General features: G+C 64.5%; 2 protein-coding genes across 7 annotated transcripts in view; one reads left to right on the plus strand and one right to left on the minus strand.

Moving 5' to 3' along the window:
* The first annotated feature begins 663 nt into the window (after positions 1-663).
* On the plus strand, positions 664-13,812 carry TRMU (tRNA mitochondrial 2-thiouridylase). Of its 3 annotated transcripts, none has more exons than XM_036301970.1 (11): positions 664-787; positions 3,177-3,342; positions 5,241-5,347; positions 8,172-8,294; positions 9,556-9,728; positions 11,123-11,176; positions 11,246-11,312; positions 12,010-12,110; positions 12,629-12,773; positions 13,010-13,092; positions 13,477-13,812. In XM_036301970.1, the coding sequence occupies exons 1-11, from the start codon at positions 706-708 to the stop codon at positions 13,627-13,629; spliced, it is 1,254 nt and encodes a 417-aa protein (XP_036157863.1). In that variant the 5' UTR covers positions 664-705; the 3' UTR covers positions 13,630-13,812. The 3 variants fall into 3 exon arrangements, with proteins under 3 accessions (XP_036157863.1, XP_036157866.1, XP_036157864.1); XM_036301971.1 differs by lacking the exon at positions 664-787 and adding an exon at positions 797-1,227; XM_036301973.1 differs by lacking the exon at positions 13,010-13,092.
* A 3,098-nt stretch (positions 13,813-16,910) lies between these two features.
* CELSR1 (cadherin EGF LAG seven-pass G-type receptor 1) overlaps positions 16,911-21,226 on the minus strand; it is a 99,540-nt gene continuing 95,224 nt past the window's right edge. For 2 of the 4 annotated variants that reach the window (XM_036301964.1, XM_036301968.1), the window contains 5 exons: positions 20,874-20,977; positions 20,524-20,673; positions 19,995-20,231; positions 19,354-19,615; positions 16,911-18,713 (listed from right to left, as the gene is read on the minus strand). In XM_036301964.1, the coding sequence (XP_036157857.1) occupies positions 18,689-18,713; positions 19,354-19,615; positions 19,995-20,231; positions 20,524-20,673; positions 20,874-20,977 (778 nt within the window). In that variant the 3' untranslated portion in view covers positions 16,911-18,688. The remainder of the gene's footprint in view (positions 18,714-19,353; positions 19,616-19,994; positions 20,232-20,523; positions 20,674-20,873; positions 20,978-21,226) is intronic. The other 2 variants (XM_036301965.1, XM_036301966.1) reach the window with 2 other exon arrangements.

The following is a 21,226-nucleotide window of genomic DNA, read 5'->3' on the forward strand; positions in this document are numbered from 1 at the left end:
GTGGGCTGCCACATACAGAAACCCAGAGCCCCTTGCTGGGCAGGAACTGGCCTTCCACCCTAACTTTGTACCAGACTGCCAGCCCAGGAAGACATGTCCTCTAAGCCAGGCCCCCCAAATCCAGTGACATCAACAGGGCCATGGCCACAACTCAACTGAGTGTGCACTCCTGAGCCTGCCCAAGGCAGGTGCCCAGGTGCTGGGCCTACCCAGCCCTCCTGGGAGATGCAAGAAGAAACTGCTTCCTTGTAACTCTGCCACCCACAGAGCCCGGCCACGCGCCCGCCCGCCCCGGAGCTCACCCTCGCCTGCCCCATGACTCCTCAGCTGTCAGCTGTCAGCTGTCAGCAATGGGGCCCTGGGGCCTTCCTCCTCTCATTCCATTCTCAAGAAAATGGCTTGCCCTAGTAACTATCCACGTTTAAACACTGTCCGCTGGGGATCTGCAGACGCCAAAGGACTAACGGGATTTTCATGCCAAGCAGTGGTGCCGACCTGTTCTACCATTTCCTTCCTACATTTTTCAAACCACGGCCTGGGCAGAGAAGGAACTCGGGAATGGAAGCCCTAGAAGGGCCTGCAGGCGGAACGCGACGCTCGGATCCCACGTTTCCGGCCGAGCCTCACTCGCAGAGCACCGCGGTGGGGGCGGGACTTCCGGCGCGGTGCGGAAGCGGCGGCGCAGTGGCGGAGTAGGCGGCGCGGATGCTGGCGGCACGGCACGTCGTGTGCGCCCTGTCCGGCGGCGTGGACAGCGCCGTGGCCGCGCTGCTGCTGCGGCGCAGAGGTGAGGGCGCCGCGTGGAGAGCCCGCTCGCGCCTGCGTGGCCGCGCTCCTCGCCGCCCGCCGGGTCGGGACCAGTCAGGACCCCGTCCCCCTGGGCGCGTCTCGCTGGTCCCAGCCCTGCGCCCGGCGACGGCGGCGCCCGCACCTCCCCCCGAGGCCGCGCGCAGTCGCCCCGAGAGGCGCCTGTCCGCGGGCGGAGGGCGACGGGAACCGACCGCCGTCCGCTTCCTGTCTCGGAAAAGCACCCGCGCGCAGTGCCCAGGGGCCCGGGCCGGGCGGCGGTCCCTCCCACCCGGTTCTGCGGGGACCGGGCTAGGAGCGCAGAGGGAAGGCAGGTCCCCGCCGGGGCAGGCTCCCGGAAAGGGACACGACGACCGCGCAGGTCACTGGGAGGGGTAGTGACGTCACACACGCGCAGGGGTCACCCAGCGCCGGGCACAGGTAACTGGGAGGGGTAGTGACGCCACACACGCCCAGGGGTCACCCAGCGCCGGGCACAGGTCACTAGGAGGGTTAGTGACGTCACACGCCCAGGGGTCACGCGTCATCGCGGCCGCTGGTGCACGTCATCAGTAACCAGGTCATCAGTACCCAGCCTGCAGGAGCGGAGAGTAAATCAAGGCGTGAGAGCAAAGGGCGGCTGCCAGCGCAGGAGGGAGCTGCGGAGGCGGAAGACACGAAGGTCGAGGAGGGTTGCCAGCTGGAGGGGAGGAAGGCGGCTGCAGGAGCGCGGGCAGCCGGTGGGGAGGCCGGCCGAGCCCCGATGAGGGAGGGGAGCTGTTAGGTTAGGGCAGTGGTCGGCAAACTCATCAGTCTACAGAGCCAAATATCAACAGGACAATGATTGAAATTTCTTTTGAGAGCCAAATTTTTTAAACTTAAACTCTATAGGGAGGCACATTGTTATTAACTTAATTAGGGTGCTCCTAAGCTGGCCTTTGCTAAAAACGTCCTCAATCTGATTGAGGTACGTTCGCTGAGGTCGACCCCTTCCAGCTCTCCCACCCACACTCCTCTGTATACTTGGTTCGTCCATCTCCTTTCGAAAACCGACTTCTGTGCGTGGGCCACGAAGTTTCAATCGCACTGTACGTGCCGCCCGCACGTATTTTGTGGAAGAGCCACACTCAAGGGGGCAAAGAGCCGCATGTGGCTCGTGAGCCGCGGTTTGCCGACCACTGGGTTAGGGGCTCAGGTTCTGCTGGGGAGACAGCGCGAGTCCTGGTTTCCTGGTGGGGGGGTGGGGGGAGACCAGGTGTTGTTTTACTCTTGTCTCGGGGAAGACGCGACCCCGCCTCCAGCTTCACAGCCAGCCTCCCTGGGAGCTGAGGGAAGAGGCAGAGAGCGGCGCTTTCACCTTGGCACCCAGGACTCCCCGCCTCCTGGGAGGGCGGGCACCCTCCTGTGCCCTGGGAGGGAAGGGCTGCCGGCTCCAGGGTCCCATCCAGTGGACAAGCCTGTGCCGTGGCAGCGGGTCCGGCAGGCAGGCGGCTGGACGGGGTGGGTCCAAACCTCCGTGTGGGGAGTCCCTCGTTCCACCAGCACCTTAAGCGCCTGCTCTGCGCTGGGGACAGCCAGGTGCTGGGGGGACAGCCTCTGCCCTTGGCGGGGCACAGGCAGGAAGCCCCGGGGCCCACTGTGGAGCTGGTGTGTGGGAAGCGGAGGGGGAGGCCTGGCCACCTGCCGGGGCGGGGAGTCTGGTGAACGTGGCCTTTAGTTCAGGCCAAGCGTTGCCGTGGGGTCTGTCCTTGGAGCCCTGCGTGGAGCCTTTCCACTCATGCCCGCCCCGTGGCATTGAGCCGCCTCCAGAGAAACAGGCTTCTCCCGCAGGTGGCGCCCGTGAGGCTGGAGAAGACGGCGTAAGGCTAAGGTTGGGTGGTTTGTCACAACAGAAAAGGGCAAAAATATGGGTCATAAAATAGCCAAAATTTCAGTCGTCTCGATATCTGAGGTCGTAGAATCTACATCTCAGATGGTGCCTGGGAATAAGTTTAGAAATGAGTTCCCTCTCCTGACAACGGAAGGTGGTTTTTATTTGTTTTGAAAATTGTGTTGAATCCCTGCTCTTCACACACTCGGCACACGTTTGCTCACGCCACGTGCCAGGCACTGCGACCAGGGTGGGTCACGACGGCGAAACGGTTCCATTCTGCTCAGTTCAGTGCAGCAGTCGCTGTGCCATGGAGGCCCAGGAAGTGCTGCCGGGGGAGGGGAGGGGCGGAGAGGGGAGTGAGCGGCTGGGGGGGGGGGCTCGCACTGGGGTGTGCATCTGCTCTGAAGGCAAAGCAGGGACTGCCAGGCACAGCAGCGCCCGGCACGGGGCTCAGAAACCCTGCCCTTGCCCAAGGCTCCTGCCATACGTTCTCTCCACTGACTCCTGCCTCCCCCAGGTTACCAGGTGACGGGGGTGTTCATGAAGAACTGGGACTCCCTGGACGAGCATGGCGTCTGCACCGCCGATAAAGACTGCGAAGACGCCTACAGGGTTTGCCAGATCTTAGACATCCCTTTCCACCAGGTGTCCTACGTGAAGGAGTACTGGAACGACGTGTTCAGGTGAGCGCGGGCAGGCGCGGAGACGTCCCGCCTCGTGGACCCTGCCCCGGGAGGCATTGCCAGCGCCCTTGGGCAGGGGCGCCAAAGACTATGCTGGAGGCCCCAGCTCCCTGGGAGCTCTGCGGGAGGCCACCTGCCAGGAGTCTGTTCCTCCTGAGCCTTGAGGTGTTCCTGCTGCTGACAGCACCGGAGCTCATGCCGAGGTCTCCCCGGAAGGCGCCTGCAGGCGAGTGCCCGTGCCCGCGCCGTGCCCGCAGCTGCTCTCCTGCAGTCTCCTCCCGGCACTGAGCCTGCACCTGGCGGCCAGGTGTGGCTTTTCAGTAATGCGAACCACGAGAGCTGCGTGTGTTGCTGAGTCATGTACAGACACTGTGCTAAGCACTTAGACCAGGGGTGGGCAAACTTTCTGACTTGAGGGCCCTCGAGGGCCACAATGGGTTCTTAAACTGGACCGGAGGGCCGGAACAAAAGCATGGATGGAGTGTTTGTGTGAACTAATATAAGTTCAAAGTAAACATCATTACATAAAAGGGTACGGTCTTTTTTTTTTTTTAGTTGTATTCATTTCAAACGGGCCGGATCCGGCCCGCGGGCTGTAGTTTGCCCACGGCTGCCCTAGACCCTTGTTTAAGTCTTACCATAACCTTAGAGGGCACTGTCCCATTTAAAGGGTGAGAGAGCCGAGCTTAGGGAAGTCACGTAAATGCCCAGGCTCAGGCGCCGAGTGGCCGAATCAGGACTGAGCCTGCCCTGAACCCGAGGGTTTCCTGACCCTGGGGCGTAACCCTCTCTGTCCACGTCACTGCCCCTTGGACGCCATCAATCACCCCAGGCGCCAGCCTGTTCAAGGCCGCCACTCCAGCCCCGACCCTGCCTCTAGCAACAAGGTCCAGCCACACTTTCAACAGTCCCGAGCTACACATGGGCACTTGTCTTCACTACTGCCCTGTGGTCCCAGTGAGAGGCTCCCAGCCCCTCTGTGTCCCAGTGAGGGGCTCCCTGCCCCTCTGTGTCCCAGTGAGGGGCTCCTTTCCCCTCTGTGTCCCAGTGAGGGGTCTCCCTGCCCCCCTGTGTCCCAGTGAGGGGCTCCCTGTCCCTCTGTGTCCCAGTGAGGGGCTCCCTGTCCCTCTGTGTCCCAGTGAGGGGCTCCCTGTCCCTCTGTGTCCCAGTGAGGGGCTCCCAGCCCCTCTGTGTCCCAGTGAGGGGCTCCCTGTCCCTCTGTGTCCCAGTGAGGGGCTCCCTGTCCCTCTGTGTCCCAGTGAGGGGCTCCCTTCCCCTCTGTGTCCCAGTGAGGGGCTCCCTGTCCCTCTGTGTCCCAGTGAGGGGCTCCCTGTCCCTCTGTGTCCCAGTGAGGGGTCTCCCTGTCCCCCTGTGTCCCAGTGAGGGGCTCCCTGCTCCTCTGCTGTTTCAAGGGCAAGGGAAGCCCCCCCCCTGGGAAGTGCAGCTTTTCACTCTCTGGAACTTCCCACCTGCCACTCGCCCCCACTTCCTCTTTTCAAGATAACACCCTCCTCCCCACTAGACCGTGGGTCCCGCCATGAGGAACCGAGGTTGTACATCTTTTTGTTCCCAAACATCGCTCTGCCCGGCCGGGCCTCCTGTGGGGAGAGGGAGCAGGCCGGGCACCACCTCCCGCTGCCTGAGCTGCGGAGCCTCTGGGTCCAGGTGGGTCAGGTGCTGTAGGTGAGGGCAGAGTGTCCTGCTGAGGGGACTCGCTGCCCCCCGGTGTCCCAGCACCTTAAACACGTTCCATGGAAACGCTGACAACGGCGTGTGCGAGGCTCCCCTTAGTGAAAGCTGCGGTTCTGGTGAGACAAGGAGAAACGCAGCTCGCGGATCGGATGTGTCTTTGAGGCGCTTTCACGCTTAGGAGTGAACGTTGTTTCCTTTCATTCCAGTGATTTTCTAAATGAATACGAGAAAGGAAGGACTCCCAACCCTGACATCGTCTGCAACAAGCACATCAAGTTCAAGTGCTTTTTCCATTACGCGGTGGATAACCTTGGTGAGTGGGTCGGATGGTCTTCGTTTGTTTCCTTAAAAAGACGTAGGATCTTCAGAGAAAGCCAGAGCCAGACCTCGTACTCAGTTCCACCTTTTAGGACAGGAAGCGGGAGATCGGGAACAGTGCGTGTCTCCCCGGAGAAGGGGCTTCCTGGTGCCCACGGGGCGCCCTGGGAGGAGGGCTCCCAGTGGCCACAGGCAGGGACAGGCACCTGCCCCGCGGAGGCGGGCCAGGGTCGAGGCCCCTCTGGGTCATCCTTCTCCGCGCAGCTCCCTCCGATGGGGGTGTGGTTCTCGGATGTTTCAGGCACCCACATCGGGCCCAGGAGGTGGCGTGCAGTCCTATGGCTGCCGCCACCCCCTCCCCCCCGCCTGCCCCGTGGTCCTACTGAGGTCTCTTCTCTTGCTTCCAAAAGTGGTCCCTGTTTTCCCCGACTCCGGGTCCTGGGTCTCTGTCCTGTTGCTCTGGTTTGAATCCATGTCTCTGTGGCCTGTTCTAAAGCATCTGCACCCAGGGCTCTGCTGCTGTGGACAGCTGGCCGCAGCCTGTCCCTGCGTCCCCTTCCTCAGCTGCCTGTGGGGCCTCCCACCCTTCACGCGGAGCCTTCCCCGTGAGGCGGGTCACCACAGAGAGCTCCCCAAGGCCCGGCACAGGCCTTCCACTCTGACCCGTCCCATCGTCGCTCACCCGCCCTGTCTGCCCACATGCACGCCACCCGGGGAGGCCCAGGGCTGCTGCACCTCTGTCCCGTTAGCACTGGTGACTACGACGGGGACAGAGCAGCTTGCAGAGCTGAGGTCCACGTGACCTGCAGCTGAGGGTGACGGAAGCTGCGTCATGGATCTGGTAGTGAAAAGATGCCCACGGAAGCAAAGAACAAAACAATCTTAGATCGGAATGTGGGACTCGCTTTAAAAACATGGAATTGCGTAGAGGCGAGTGCTGCCTGCTCATCTCCACGTCCGCTGCAGGAAGGTGAGGTCGGGCCGTGAGTTGCCTCGAGCTGACTGACCGTGTCTGTGTCTGTCCGCCGAGCCCCTGTGGCCCGAGCCCGCCCTGTGGCCCCAGACGTCTGAGGAGGGGAGGGCCCGCGTGTCTGCCCCGGGGAGGCGCGTCCAGTGGGCTCCGTTTAGTGGCGGCGCAGGCAGGAAGGAGTGACAGGTGCGGGAGTGTTGAGTTCGACGTGAGTGTGTTGGAAACAGACCATCGATGGACTGAGGGGCTACTGCGGGTCCTCACAGCAATGCGCAGGTGTACGGCCTTGGGTCACGTTCAGGCGGGGCGCCAGGGGCAGACCTGCCCCGAGCAGGAGAGGTGCCCAGGAGGCACAGCATCTGTTGAGGGTGAGCGCTTGCCTGTGGAGGCTGAGGCTCCGTCACCTCGGCAGAGCCCGGGGCCACCGTCGTGGGCCGAGCCTTCCGGACCAAAAGCACACGCAGGCTCAGCTCCTCAGAGGCGCCTGCGCCGCCCACAGCACCTGTGCGCTGGGGAGGAGGGTCCAGGCTTTCAGCTCTGTTAGGAAAGCAGCCAGGGCGCCGGCCGGTGTGGCTCAGTGGTTGAGCACCGACCAGGAACCAGAGGTGCACCAGTTCGATTCCTGGGCAGGGCGCATACAAGAAGCAACCAATCAATGTGTAAATAAGTCGAACAGCAAACTGATGTCCTTCCCTCCCTCTCTCCCCCCCTGCGTCCTTTCGCTCTGCAGTCAATAAAATAAAAAGAAACTCAACCAGGACGTAGTAGTGTGTTCTTCCTAAATGTCCCTTTTCAGGTAGTTCATCTGCAAGTGTCCGTTCCTGTGTCTTCCCACGGAGCTGGTTTCGCTGCACCTGCCAGAAAAGGCCTCTGAGAAAACTGAGGCCGGTCCTCACAGTGAGGCGCGGATGGGCCTGGGCAGGGCTTTCGCTTGTGCGTCGTGTGGAAGGCAGACATCGACCGCGCTGATGTCCTCGCTGGGATGAAAGTCACGCAGGGCGGGCAAAGCCGTGAATGTGGGAAAGAGTTTATACTAGTATTATTATTTATTATTGTATTATTAATTATTATAATTAACCTCCTTTTCTCACCCCTGTATGTATTTATTATTAAAGAAAAAAAATTTTTTTTAAATATATTTGTATTGATTTCAGAGAGGAAGGGAGAGGGAGAAAGAGAGAGAAACATCAGTGATAAGAGAGAACCATGGATCGACTGCCTCCTGCACTCCCCCCTACTGGGGATCGAGCCTGCAACCCGGGCATGTGCCCTTGACTGGACTCGAACCCGGGACCCTTTGGTCTGCAGGCCGGCGCTCTATCCACTGAGCCACACCAGCCAGGGCAAAGAAAATTTAAAACCACAGAACAGCAAGAGGAGGGGGATGTCATGTCGAGTTTCACTTCCCAGAATCAGAGGCATGGACTTCAGGGCACTGTCTTCCTCTGTACATTTAAAAAGTGGGGTCACAGTCTTCATACTTTTTCCCTCCGCGGCATCAGCCTTTTCCCACGTCATTAGCATTTCTTTGTAAGTGGTCTGTCGTTATCGCGATAGTATTTTAACTTATACTAAGTTCTTGTACTAAATTAAGGACATAAAGCCCATTTCAGTGTTTCTTATACTGATTTCCCTTGAGCTGGAATGAATGAGTGGATAGACAGTAACTTCTGAAAGGCCCGTAAAGATGCCCTGAGGCCTGTAGCAACGCCGTGTCGTTTCAGAGGCCCCTTCCCCGGGGTCTCGGTTGGAGAAGGCGAACCCTCCTGGGGTGGCAGCCCTGGCTGGTGCGGCCACGACCAGCGAGCGCAGGTCCAAAACCTGACCCTTGTGTTTGTAAACCTCCCAGGAGCGGACGCAGTTGCCACAGGTCACTACGCACGGACGTCCCTGGAGGATGAGGAGGTCTTCCAGCAGAAGCACGTGAAGAGGCCAGAGGGGCTTTTCAGAAACCGATTTGAAGTTCGAAATGGTGAGTGACGTGCCGTCAGAGCTCGATTACCTAGACCAGGCGGGCGGCTTCGAAGAGCGCCGGGTCCTTGCTGAGCGTCCCTGCCCCACTCGGGGTGCTCCAGGCCGGCTTGTTCGATTGGGGTTCCTCAGGGGGGTCACTTCCCGGGCCTGGGGGTGGTCATCCGCCACCAGGAGAGCCCGGCGGGCCCGGCCGGCAGTGGGACATTGGATCGTGAGGCGCCCCTAGACCCTGGGGGATTCGCAGGTCCCGGGCCTGAGAGATTTGACGACGCAGCTGGATCAGGCCCTGTTGCTCCGTCAGGTTCTCAAGGCTTGAGCTGTGGCAGTCAGTTAGGTGTCTGAGCGTCAGTGTCCTCGTCTGAAATGGGGATACGTCTGCCCACACCGCTAACCTGAGAATCAGGCTTGGGGTCCCGGGTGGAAAACAGGAACTGCACAGAGAGCATGTCACGCGGGTAGCTGAGTGCAGCGTGTCGAGGCTGCCAGAGTGTGGGCCTGAAGTGGGGAAGGACGCCGCACGCTGGCATGGCATGTTAACTTCATTGGTCAGTGGGCAGAGGGCACGGCATCAGTTACTTCATTGGTCAGTGGGCAGAGGGGCACGACATTAGTTACTTCATTGGTCAGTGGGCAGAGGGGGCAGTCCCGCAGTTGCTACCTAGAGGAACAGCAGCCCGGGCTGAGCCGGGGCCACGGGGCCAGGATCCGCACTCTGCACTGTATCTGGTCCCTGGAAGCGCCCTCATCAGGGCTAGCGAATAGCAGAGGAGCCGCAGGGGAGCTGACAGTGTCCGCTGGGCTCTGACACAGACACGTGCACCCGGAGAGCGTGCATCTACGCCGAGCCGATGCCCCAAGGTGTGCCCTCGGCCACAGCGGGCTCAGTGCGCCTGCCACGGCCAGGACGGCCTGCAGCCTGGCTCTGGCCAACCCCCTCCCTCCCCCCTAGCTCCCCATGGGCTGCGTTTATTCTAACTTTGGTTTTCCATGGGATGTTTCTTCTTTGAAAATATTGCCCTGAAGGTGGGAACTGGGATAGAGTTCCTCATCCTGTGAGCCCTCCCTTCCCTGTAACGTGTTTTAACAGCGGAGAATCTGGGGAGAAGGCCGCACTGACCCCCCGCGGCTCTTCCTGAGCCTCCCTGGCTAAGTGTGAGCACGGCTCTGCCAGACGGGGGCGCTGTGTCTGAGGATGAGAGGGCGGCACTGAGAGCGACAATGTTCACTCCTGCAACGTCTCTTGTTCTTCCTCTTGGCAGCGGTAAAGCTTCTGCAAGCAGCTGACAGCTGTAAAGACCAGACCTTCTTTCTCAGCCAGGTTCCCCAGGAGGCCCTGCGGAGAACCCTCTTTCCCCTGGGGGGGCTCACGAAGGATTTTGTAAAGAAAATAGCTGCTGAGAACAGACTGCATCATGTGCTGCAGAAGAAGGAGGTAGGACCGGAGTGTGGCCGCCCCTGGGAAGCTGGTTCCGGGCTTGGCAGGAGGCGCTGGGGCCTTCAGAGAGCACCTTGGCTGGGACTTCTCCCTCCTCCCCTGCTCGGCCCCTGGGGAGGGGGGAGCAGCTTTCCCAGCGGCCTTGGTAGCTCCTAGGGTGCTCCTGGCCCTGCGCCAGGAGGGAGCAGGCAGTGAGGGCTGGGCACGGGACTCCTGCACGTGGTCGCCGTCTCCATCCGTGGCTGGTGCGTGCCTGTCGGTGCTGGGAGCCAGGCGGTGCTGCTGCCTGGGGGCTGCCTTCAGGGAGCTCCCAGCAGGCAGTCACTGCTGGGCCGGGGTGGGGGGAGGGCGGGGGGCCGGGGGTACAGCCGTGGGCGCTGACGCAGATGCAGGGCCTCTGGGAGACAGCTGGCCTAAGGCCTAGCCCAGTGATGGCGAACCTATGGCACGTGTCAGAGGTGACACGCGAACTCATTGTTTTGGTTGATTTTTCTTTGTTAAATGGCATTTACATATATAATATAAATATCAAAAATGTAAGTCTTTGTTTTACTATGGTTGCAAATATCAAAAAATTTCTGTATGTGACACGGCACCAGAGTTGTGTTTTTTTTTGTTTTTATTAATTAAATCTTTATTGTTCACATTATTACATTTGTTCCTCTTTTTCCCCCCATAACTCCCCTGGTGCCAGAGTTAAGTTAGGGTTTTTCAAAATGCTGACACGCCGAGCTCAGAAGGTTCGCCATCACTGGCCTAGACGATGAGTGGGAGTCAGTGTTAAGTAGACAGTTGGGGGGACTGCAGAGTGTGACCAGCATGTGCAGAGGCCCCTTGAGAAAGCCTGTGCGTGGTGGGTCGGTGCAGCCGGTGGGGCTGGGTGCCCGAGGCAGGCGGAGGTAGCTTAGCGAAGCCGCCCCTCCTGTCCTCCCTCCTGGGCCTTTTGTCAGCAGGTCACTGCTCCCTCCACCCACCCGCCACCAGCCCTGCCCCTCCCCCGGCTCCGTGTCTGAGTGTGACTGGGAGGAGCCGAGGGGGCCGCCCCGCGACCCACGTTCTAGACACAAACCTCAGGACGAGTGGAAGTGTGTGCTGAGGGCACAGGGAGAGCGGCTCCAGCTCGGGGTGTGCCGGCTGGGACCTAGGCCTTTCCCGAGGGACTCGGCGCTGGCCTCCTGCGCGTGGGCAGTGGCCTGAGGCCTGAGCGGCTTTAGGGGGGACGCGTGTGCTTGCTTAGCTGGCAGGCCCCGGGCCGGGGACAGGACCCACCTGGGGGGCTGCCCCCAGCACGTGTGTCTGTGGGCGGGGCCTGGTGTCGGTGCTGGTGGGGACGGCCAGCCCGGGGCGGGCTGACCCTCCGCTGCCCTCACCTCCGCCGCCCCTCCTTCCAGAGCATGGGCATCTGCTTCGTGGGCAAGAGGAATTTTGAAAAGTTCATCCTGCAGGTGAGTGGCCGCGCTGCGGGGACAGCCCCCCTGCCCGGGGCGGGGCCGCAGTGACAGGTGTGTGTTCAGTACTTACAGCCGAGGCCCGGGCACTTCATCTCCATAGAAGACGGCACCGTGCTGGGGACACACAAAGGTGAGACCAGCCTCCGCTGCTCTTGGTCGTGAACCCTGGAGTTGGGCGCGGGGCGGCGCGGGGCGGTTAGGCGGCCGGCTGTCGGTCCCTTAGCTCGAGAGTCAGCTGCGGGCGGGTGGGGGAGGCATGGACGGCGGGCGGCGGCGTTGACATGGGCTCCTGCGTGTGGCAGTGGCAGCAGGAGGGTGACCACCTGCCAGGGACAGAACTGCCGGTGCTCCCCGCCCGTCCTGGCTGCCCACTCAGTGAGGCAGCTGTGGTGATCTGCGCCTGCGTGTCGCGGGAGGGAGGAGAGAGGGTGGAGAGTGGCCTGGCCTCTGGTCTTGTGGTTGGTTGTGGGGGTGCCCAGAGGTTGTCGGGAGGGATTGGGCACAGAAGCCAGGGGCAGCCCTGCTGTGGGTCGTGCGTGGGCGGGAGGCACCTATGTCACCGCAGCCGCATGGCGGCTCAGCACGAGGGGCCCAGCCCCTTCTAGGGGAATCGCCTGCTTCCTGGCCTGGTGTCCTGCAGGGCTCTGTGCAGGGGCAAGGCACCCAGGCCCGATGAGGGATGGACGCGCTCGGGCTCAGGGCTGACCTGGTGTTGGAACCCCGGCCTCTCCGGTGGCCCCTCGGTGTCCACGGAGCCCCGCCCCCCCGTCCCCTGTCGGCGTGGGGTGGTGGGGGGGACCGTGCCCCTCACTGAGAACGCCCCGTAGGTTGGTTCCTGTACACGTTAGGCCAGAGGGCCCGGATCGGCGGCCTGCGCGAGCCCTGGTACGTGGTGGAGAAGGACGGCGCCACGGGCGACGTGTTCGTGGTGAGTGGCTGGCCCTGCAGGCGCTGCCGAGTCTGCTGGCAGAGCCCGTGTGAGGCTGATGGGCGTCCTGCCTCCTGCACCCCTGGGCCGGCCCAGAGCGCAGGGTGTCGTTTACGGTGTCCCTGGGCTCTCCCGGACGCTGGCCACTCATTAGCCACATCGGCCCCTGTGAGTAGATGCCATTCCTCCGAGTAACGAGGACACGACAGGTGGTTGGGGGTGAAGGCCCGTGGAGAGGAGGTGGCATCAGGGCCTCGACGGGCTGGCACGCAGGGTCCCGCCGTCTCTGCGGAGCAGTGGCAGGTCGTGGGGTCGGCGCGGCGCCCCTGCTGGCGAAGTGTGGCCAGGACCTGTGCCTAGTTCCCGCTTCTGCAGAACGGGGTCAAAGGCCCCTGAGGGCGTCCCCGGCATTTCCACTGCGGACACTCGTCAGTGCGGGCTGTTAGCGTTGTTGAGAGGGGCAGCGAGGCCGCTCCGCTCAGGGCTCCAGGCCACCACGGTCCTCGGTTCCCCTGCAGGCCCCCCGGACGGACCACCCGGCCCTGTACAGGGACCTGCTGCGGACCAACCGCGTGCACTGGATCGCGGAGGAGCCGCCTGCAGCCCTGGTCCGGGACAAGATGATGGAGTGCCACTTCCGCTTCTGCCACCAGATGGCGCTAGGTGACTGAGCGGTGGGATCGCCCAGAGCCTCAGGCTGGGCCCTGGGCAGCAGAGCCCCATGGTTGGGATTGTGTAGCATTCTAGCCCCTTCCCGCCAGCCACCAGGAGGCAGGCCTGGGCGCAGAGCCCAGCTCCGCTTATTCTGGGAGGAGGAAGGGAGGGTCCTGGGAAGGCAGGGCCTGAGGCTGACCACACAGGCCAGGCCAGTGCCCCTCAAGGCCCCTCTCTGCCTCCAGTGCCCTGCGTGCTGACCCTCAACCAGGACGGCACAGTGTGGGTGACGGCGGTGAAGGCTGTGCGGGCCCTCGCCCTGGGACAGGTGAGTGGCAGCCTGGCCCGCGCTCTGCCCCAGAGGGAGGCGGGACTCCGTCGCCTGGCCCGGCCTTGGCGTGGCAGCGGCTCTAGCCCGCGCTTAGCGGCTGTCAGGTGGCGCCCACGGGCTGGTGGCCCGCCTTCCTGCTGGAAGGGCAGCACCGTTCCTCCCACCCGAGCACCTGGGCACAGGCCGGGCCAGGCCGTGAGCCGGGCCCCCGCCTGCACCTGCCTCCTCTCCCAGCCACGGCCCTGCTGGCTTCGCCCGCCACAGGGGCCTAGGCCCGGCAGGGCAGGTTGGCAGAGCTGTCCCCTCCCCGCCCCCGCCCCCAGCAGCAGCCTCAGGCCGGCTCCTGGCTGCCCGCTGTGGTGACCCGGCCCCTCCTTGCAGTTCGCCGTGTTCTACAAGGGGGAGGAGTGCCTGGGCAGCGGGAAGATCCTGCGCCTCGGACCGTCGGCCTACACGCTCCAGAAGGGCAAGAGCCGGTCCAGCGTGGCCACCGAGGGCCCCGGCGACGGCCCCGGTTCGGGACCCGCGCCCTGAGCACCGGAGCGGCTGCGGAGGAGCAGAGCCTGGGGCGGCCCGCGGCATGGCTGCTGCTGGACCCGCTGCCCAGGAGGGGCCAGAGGACTTGCTGACTGTGGGTCTGTCCAGGGGCCCACCCGTAGTGCCTCTTACACCCTGGAGGGGCCGCAGGGACCGCGCGGAATAAAAACCTGTCTGGCACGTGGGCTCTGACAGCAGCCTCCGTGGGCACCGGGCGGAAGGGGGAGGCGGGGGGTCGGGACTGCGCACACCTGGGACTTGCCTGGGGTCTGCTGGGAAGACCACCCTTACGCCTGGCACCAGGCCCCCTCCAGCCTGGGCAAGGGCTTCAGGGGGTGCTGGCCTCATGACCCCACCACTGGCTTAGTGTGACCCTGTGTTGGGGCGACAGGCCATAGTTGGGGGAGCTTTGAGACCAGGCCACAGAGTGGGGCCAACAGCTAGGTGCCAGCCCACCCCCCAGAGGCTGGATGGGAGCCACCCCACCCCAGCGGTTCCCCTTTCACAGTGGGGCCAGTGAGGGGCTGGGGCCTCGGCCCCCCCTCACCCCCGTGAAGGGGGCAAGCTGTGCTGGGAGGAGGGCACACCTCAGGAGGGTCTGAGAAGGCCCCAGCCCAGCCCCAGGAGCCCCCTCGTGGGCCTGGGCAGGCAACGGGCAGAGCAGTCAGGGCTGCGGCTGGTTGGGCAGGAGCGGTGCCCAGAGAGCAGCTCTCCCCTCCACCACCTGATGAGGATGCAGTGCCACCTGCAGAGCGGCCGCCCTCCCCTCAGGGCACCGCCAGGCCCCCCCGCCCCTCGCCCCCCGTCCCCAAGCCCCTGCTCCACACCGCTGCCACCTTACCAGGCCTCCCCCAGAGGGGTCTCCCGGGTGGGGAGGTGCCGAGCAGCCTGCCCTGTGGCTCTGGAGCCCTTGCCCTGCTCCACGTGAGAGAACGGGCCCTCTCGGCAGCGAGAGGCAGGCAGCTGGCGAGGGCAGGGCTCAGCTGTCCCCAGCTGTGATCGCTCCAGCGGCTGGACCTGGGGGCAGGCCCCAGCTTGCATCACTTTCCACATGTGCTGGGCAGTGGGGTTGGACAGGCCGGCATGGCCCCTGGCCTTGGGGACCGTCGGCCCCACATGGAGGCCTGAAGGGCAGCACGGCCTCCGGCTCTGGTTTCCTGACTCACCGCCCTGGGAACAGGCCTGAGCCGGGCCCGTCTGGGAGCCTCCGCAGTGCCCACCCTGCTCTGTGCACGGGGACCTCAGGGAGGCAGAAACGGAGCGGAAGGGAGGGCTGCCAGGCCAGGGCGGCTGGGGGCGGTCCCCTCCCCACCTCTGGGCAGCTCTGCGTCCGCCAGCCCCGGGCTGGCAGTGGAGGAAGTAGAAGGAGGGTACAAGCCTGCCACTGCCCCGGTCACCCAGCCTCAGTGGTGTTGGTCCCGTGGCCGCCTCCGCCAGCAGTGCCACCTGCTCTCTGCTGGGCAGGCCTGCCTCACCTGTGCCCCGAGGTGCTGGTTAGTGCTGAGAGCTTTAGCAGCTGTGGGCCGTCAGCGGGTGCCAGCAGGCCAAGAGCAGGGCTGGGACTCTCGCCTCTCCCCCAGCCCTGCCCAAGCCCCTGGGGGCCCTCGACTCCAGGCCTCACCCCCAGGTGGCCTTCAGAAGACGATGGGCAGGACCGCTGCTCCTGCCTCTGGCCCACAGGGCGCCCAGCTGCGCACACAAGGGGAGGAAGAGGGAGATATTCGGTGCAGAGCTGAGGGGGGAGTGTGTTGCCCTGCCCCATCCTTCTGGGGTCTTCTCAGGGGACAGAGCCTAGCACTGCGCCTGCGCCTCACCTGGAGGCCCAAAGCCCAGACCCTCCAGGTGTCAGTGACCTGAGGGAGGGGGCAGCGGGCAGCCGGCAGCGGATGGAGGTTCGCACTGTCAGTGGCCTGCACGGGGCTCATCCCCGAGTCACACAGCGTTCCCGCGGGGCCGTGTGTTTGTCCTGCTCCCTCTGGTCCCAGAGCAGCCCTGTCAGCTGGTGGCGTGCGGTCTGTCCCGGGGGAGGGGGGGACAGTGCCTGCTGCCCCACCAGGCCTGCTCCCCTGCCAGGGGCTCAGCGCGTCTGCGGTTTCCCGGGCAGCATGGCTTCTGGCTGAGCTCCATTAGCTCGAGGTCGCCGCTGGGACTGGGACTGAGTGTTAGCAGGTGGATGGGGGAGCAACACTTCACCTCCGGGGCTGGGGTGCTTGTGGGCGTTCCCTTAGGGGCTGTGTGACCAGCATGGGGGCGAGGCCTCCCCGAGAGGCCGGGGGGGGGGGGGGGGAGGCGCCTGTAGGTGAAGAGGGGGATTGGCTCTCCCTGTGCTCTAACTCCCCTGAGCGTGGCCCGTGGGGTGGGAGTGTGAGTGCAGGTGGCTGGCCCTCGGGGGGAGACCCATCTTTCTGGACGGGGCCCCCGGGAGTGAGCATGTGCGGCAAGTCCCAGAGAGGAGTGAGCTGGAGAGAGGACCCCTCATTGTCCACATGCACCGACGCTGGCTCACCCCCGCGGGGGCGCGGGGAGCAGACCCCAGCAGCCTATCGAAGGCCTGAGCCCTGAACTCCACACCGACAGCACCACTGCTCCCAGAGGCTGAGAAAACGTGTCTGAACCTTGCGGGTTCTTCCCAGGAAACAAGTGGAAAGTCCACCGACCAGAGGCTCTTCCCAGGACCTGGAGGTTGGTGACACCGAGTCCAGCTAGGGCCCCTCTGAGGCCACCCAGCGGACAGAGAGCCAGGAGCACGCCAAAGACCCAGCTTTCAGCCAGGAGGACCCAGGCGCTCAGATGCTCAGAGACCTTCCTTACAGCAGCTGTTAAAACCACACTCCACAAGGCAGAGGCAAACCAGAAATGCACGGGAGCCGCGCGTTCTCAGCAGAGAAATGACCGGGAAAGGGACTGAGTGCAGACTGAGGCTCCATGACACCATCTGAAATACCATCCTCGTGGGGAAGGCGGAGGCGTGGGCTTGTATGTCAGTGACTGGAAACGATCAGAAAGAAGAGTGAAGACAAATGCAGAGTCTCGGGGACCAGGGACAATGTCCAAGGTCTAACAGTCGCGTCACTGAAGTCCCAGAGGCGGGAGCCCCGGAGAGACTGGTGCAGAGACACACACGCACAGACACACACACGGTGCTGGCTGAGAGCTTCCCAGCCGCGTGGGAGACACCCACGTAAAGATCTCAGGTCCCCCTGAAGGAGAACAAGCTTCCGGCCCAGGCCCTGTCCCTCCCCACTGCCTTGGGAACGGGGGAGCCAGCACAGCATGAGTACAAACGCAGAAATCTTAATTTATTGTAGACGCTTCTCATCTGTGCTGCAATCCCAGTGTCCTGAACATCAATAAATATACATGTTTTTAAAAAAACCCTCCAGTGTCTAATCTTTGCCATAAAGTCTTAAGTCACAAAAATAGGTTTCCATTTTTCCTGTCTTCATAAAACTGACTTTTTTGGTAACAGTTCTGATCAGATTAAAAACTACACCCCAAGGGGCACAACCAGTCGTGGGAGAGGAAGCGGAACCAGGGAAATGGCGGCTCAGACTCCAACATGGGAACCCTCTTCCCCCCACGTCCCGGCCGCCGTGTCGCAGGCCCGTCGCTCTGCATCTTCAGCCGCACGCGAGGCACAGTCATCACCCATCAGCACCAGGCCCGGGGGTCTCAGCTCACATCTGAATCCTGTGCCTCCTCGCCGCCTCCTCACCGGGACAGCACGGGGCCCCTGCCCGGGCCTGGGTTTCCACGTCATCTGGTCTCCCTGCTCGGAGCAGCTGTGCTGATCACTTCTTTGGGCACTTGATTGGAAGAACAAAGGAAACGCTGAAATGAAATGTGTCTGCAGAATCCCGGGCCTCGGGCCACAGCGCCTCGGGCCAGGCTGTGCCGACTGCCCAGTGTTCAGCCACGGCCGGCCCTGGTGTGAGTTTCCAAAAAACAGCCTGGTAACCGCTGAAAGGGTGGCTGTGCTTTGTCCATCGCACAATTGGCCATTGAAGCAAAATGAAGTAATGGGTTAGACTGGGGGGCGGGGGGAGGGGGGGGCACCGGCCTCCCGGAGAGCCTGGGAGGCTAAGAGCTAGACAATTGGCAGGAAGGAATGAGTGACACCCGGGAGGCCGCAGCCCTCCGCGTCACCGGAACGCCACGGTGACCAGAGCCAGGCCCCTGGGAGGGGGCCAGGGAGGCCCTGCAGGGCTAGAGTGGGCCCTCCCGAGGGCACGGCCAGGGAAGGCCCAGCGTGGCGGCCTCGGCGGGTGCCACCTGCATTCCACACTGACCAGGCCCAGAGCACCCGGCTCAGACACGGCTGCCGAGGCCGCTGGGAGCCGAGGGCCCGCTTCTCCAACACAGGCGCCGGCGAGCCTAGGATCGGGCTGCGCGCACACTGCCAGGCCCCTGCTCAGCTCTGCCTGCGGCTCGTTCCCACTTCCCAGCACCCTGGCCCCTGATGTGCATCACGCACGCCAGGCTCTAGTGCCCCTGCGCACGCTTCCTCATACAAACTCCAGCGCGAGACGCTCCACGGGCTCCCAGGACCCATCAGTGCACAGCAGACAGGCCTCTGCTGCTCGCAGTTCCGTGTCTGCACGGGAGCATCTGCCAGGCGGGGGCGCCTCTGCCAAGGGCTGTTCCTGCTGTTGCCAGGGCCCGGGCTGCGGGGGTGATGCCCACATGGCGACCGGACCTTGGTTCTCGCTCTGTGCCCGGCGTCCTCACACCCTGGCGAGCCTGGCCTGGCGGGTCCTACCGGCTCTTGTGCCGGCCCCGTCCAGGTGAGGCCAGGCATGGTTTTGGCTCCGTCTGCATCTGAGGGAACAGCTGTGCGGTCGGGAGTCCACGCCTCCTCGTGCCTGTGGCCTTTGGCACCTGTCATGGGGTCGGACAGCCCCGAGCCCTGGGCAGCCCAGGCTTCGGGTCGGGGCTGTGTCCCTCGGGCCCAGGGCCTGCTTCCCGGCCAGGGCAGCGGCCTCGGGCTCCGAGTCCAGGCCGTGACGCAGTGCCGACGCGCGGTGGAGGGGACACGGCTCTCACGGTTTCCTGATGGTCAAATTGAAGTTTCGTTACTGCCTCTGCGCGAGGGAAGAAGCCACCGGCAGGCAGTGCATCAGCCAGGACGCTGGGGTGCGTCCTCAGTTGGGAGGGGCAGAACCCCCACCTGGGGCAGGGGGTGCCCTGGGGCCCTGAGGACTGCAAGCTCGTGTGTGGACACAGCTACCCCAGGAGGAGGCAGGAGCGGGGACGGGGGCTGCATCCCCGACAGCCAGGGCCACCCCAGAGCCAGGCCCAGCGGCGGGCCCTCCGCGCACGGGCAGGGGAGCACCTGCGCCCGCTCGTTAGGGTCAGAAGGCCACCCCGGAGGGCCCGCTCCCACTCCGCGCCTCCCTGGGGCGTCAGCAGGTGGCCTGGAGCCAGGCTCCCCCCTCGCCTCTGTGCTGGGCGCCCCGAGCCTCAGTCCCCTCAGCCACGGGGCAGGTGGGAGCATCAGGGCCGGACGAGGCTTCTGCTAATGCAGACCCGCAGGCCTGAGTGGGCAGCGCCCAGGAGGGAAGTCTGAGCTCTGGTCAGCGCCTCCTGACTGCGCCTGGCTCCCCTCCCGCAGAGCCACCCACCCCAGCGCCTGGGCCTCTGTGCCCCCCCCCCCCCCTTGGGGCCCTGACCACGCCTGGGGCAGGCACAGAGGGCAGGCTGGTGGGCAGGGGCTGTACTCACTCGCAGTCGGAGCCGTGGGCCTGGGCACTCCCCACGCACACGTTCATGGCCACCCCGTTGAGGTGCTCGCGCCCTGGCTCCCGGCGCGGGGTCTTGACGGTGATGGTGCCGTCGGGGCCGCGGACCCCGTCGCTGGAGCCCAGGGAGGAGGAGCGCGAGGACGAGGGGCTCCGCTCGCACTCAGCCAGCTTCTCCCGCAGCCGGGACCGGAGGGTCTTCTCCGTCAGTGGGGGCGGGTAGGTGGCTTTGTTTTTCAAGATGCCTGGGAGGTGGGGTGGGAAGGGGACGGTCAGGCTGACCTGCTGGCTGCAGGGGACCCGGGAGGACGGTCCTGGGGAGCCGAGAAGCCCTGCGCTGGGCCTCCATCCTTGGGTCTCAGTCCCAGATGGTGGGGCCAGACGAACACCTCTGCCTGCCAGATGCCAACTCTGTGCCCAGGACCTGCCTCTGTCTCACCCCACCCACCCCCTCCGCAGGACCCGCCCCACACAACAGGCCCCGCCCCGCCTGGCACAGCCCCACCTGAAAGGCCCCACCCACCCCAGCACAGCTCCGCCCCCATCCAGCCGGCCCTACCCTCAGGCCCCTCCCCCAGGACCAGGGGCTTCCAGGGCAGAAGGGCCCTGGCCACCCAGAGGCACCTTTTCTCTGCTCAGGGGGCTGGGTGCAGGGCGCGCCCCCCGCAGGCCTGGGCAGGCCCCCACTCTCCCCGTCCGGGAGCCGCTCCAGGCAGTGGTTGGTCTGCTGGTCCAGGTGCAGCTCCACGCTGACCTTGGTCTCCACCTTCAGGGGCGGCTTCTCGCCCGGCTCCTCGCTGTCGCTCCCGGCCAGGCTCCCGTCGGGCCAGCCCGGAGGGACGTGGTTGGCTGCAGGGTCTCCTGGGGCACAGGGGCGCCGTCAGCCAGCAAGGAGGCCCCGCCCCCGAAAAGCTCTGATGGTCCCTCCTGGGGTGGGGGGGGGCGTCCCAAGTGGCCCCGACCCACCACTCCCAGACCTCCAGGCTCAGACGGGCAAGGTCCTGACCGCACCCCAACCCCTGGGGCCTCTGCGGGCCACCCCCCAGCCGGTGGGGGCAGCTTCGTGGGTCCTGGCCTTCCTTGCCTGCACTCGGTGCCTGGTGAGGGGGCCTGTGTTCTGGGGGACAGGCCTGGCCTGCTGCTGCTCCCTCACCTTTGGGGGTGCTGTGGACAGGGCCCTGGGCCGGGTCCCATTTGTCCTGGGCCCCCACCCTGTCGTCCTCGCTGTCGGACGAGTGTGAGGAGGCGTACGAGCTGCTCTGCTCGTCCAGGGACAGCTCGCTGTCGGAGTCCGAGTCGGGGCCTGCGGTGACGGGAGGGCGGGCTCAGGGGGGCGGGCTTCCTGCGAGGCATCTGGAGGCCGTGGGGTCCCTTCGACCCTGATTGTGACCCCGCCTCAGGCCCCCTCAAGGCTGCACGTTCCCCAGACGGAGGGAGGGTTGCGGGGCGGCAGGAGCAGCGAGAGCTCCCCGTGGCGGACAGGAGGCCGTGGGGGGCACTCACCGGGGGGCTTCTTGCCGTTCCTCGGGAGGAAGGACGTGTCCGGCTCCCCGAGGCCGCTCCTCGCGGGCCCAGAGCACACGCTGAGCTTCTGGCCCCCTTCGTCCCTAGAGGGGGAGGGCGGCTCAGTGCCACCGTCAGGGGGCGGGACGTGGCCCCCATCACCGAGCACCTGCCGGATGCGCCAGGACGGCCACCGGGGCGGGGAAGGCGCTCTGCCCCGGCTCCCAGCGGCGGGGAGACACCCAACGCAGCCGCAGGCACAGGGCCCAGCCTCCCAGCACAGGCTCGGGCGAGGAGGCGACCCCCGTGTCTGCCCCCAGAGCTGCCCCCCCCCAGGACACGGGCGCTGGGCT

This window comes from Myotis myotis, unplaced genomic scaffold, assembly GCF_014108235.1.
Source record: "Myotis myotis isolate mMyoMyo1 unplaced genomic scaffold, mMyoMyo1.p scaffold_m19_p_3, whole genome shotgun sequence".
NCBI lineage: Eukaryota > Metazoa > Chordata > Mammalia > Chiroptera > Vespertilionidae > Myotis > Myotis myotis.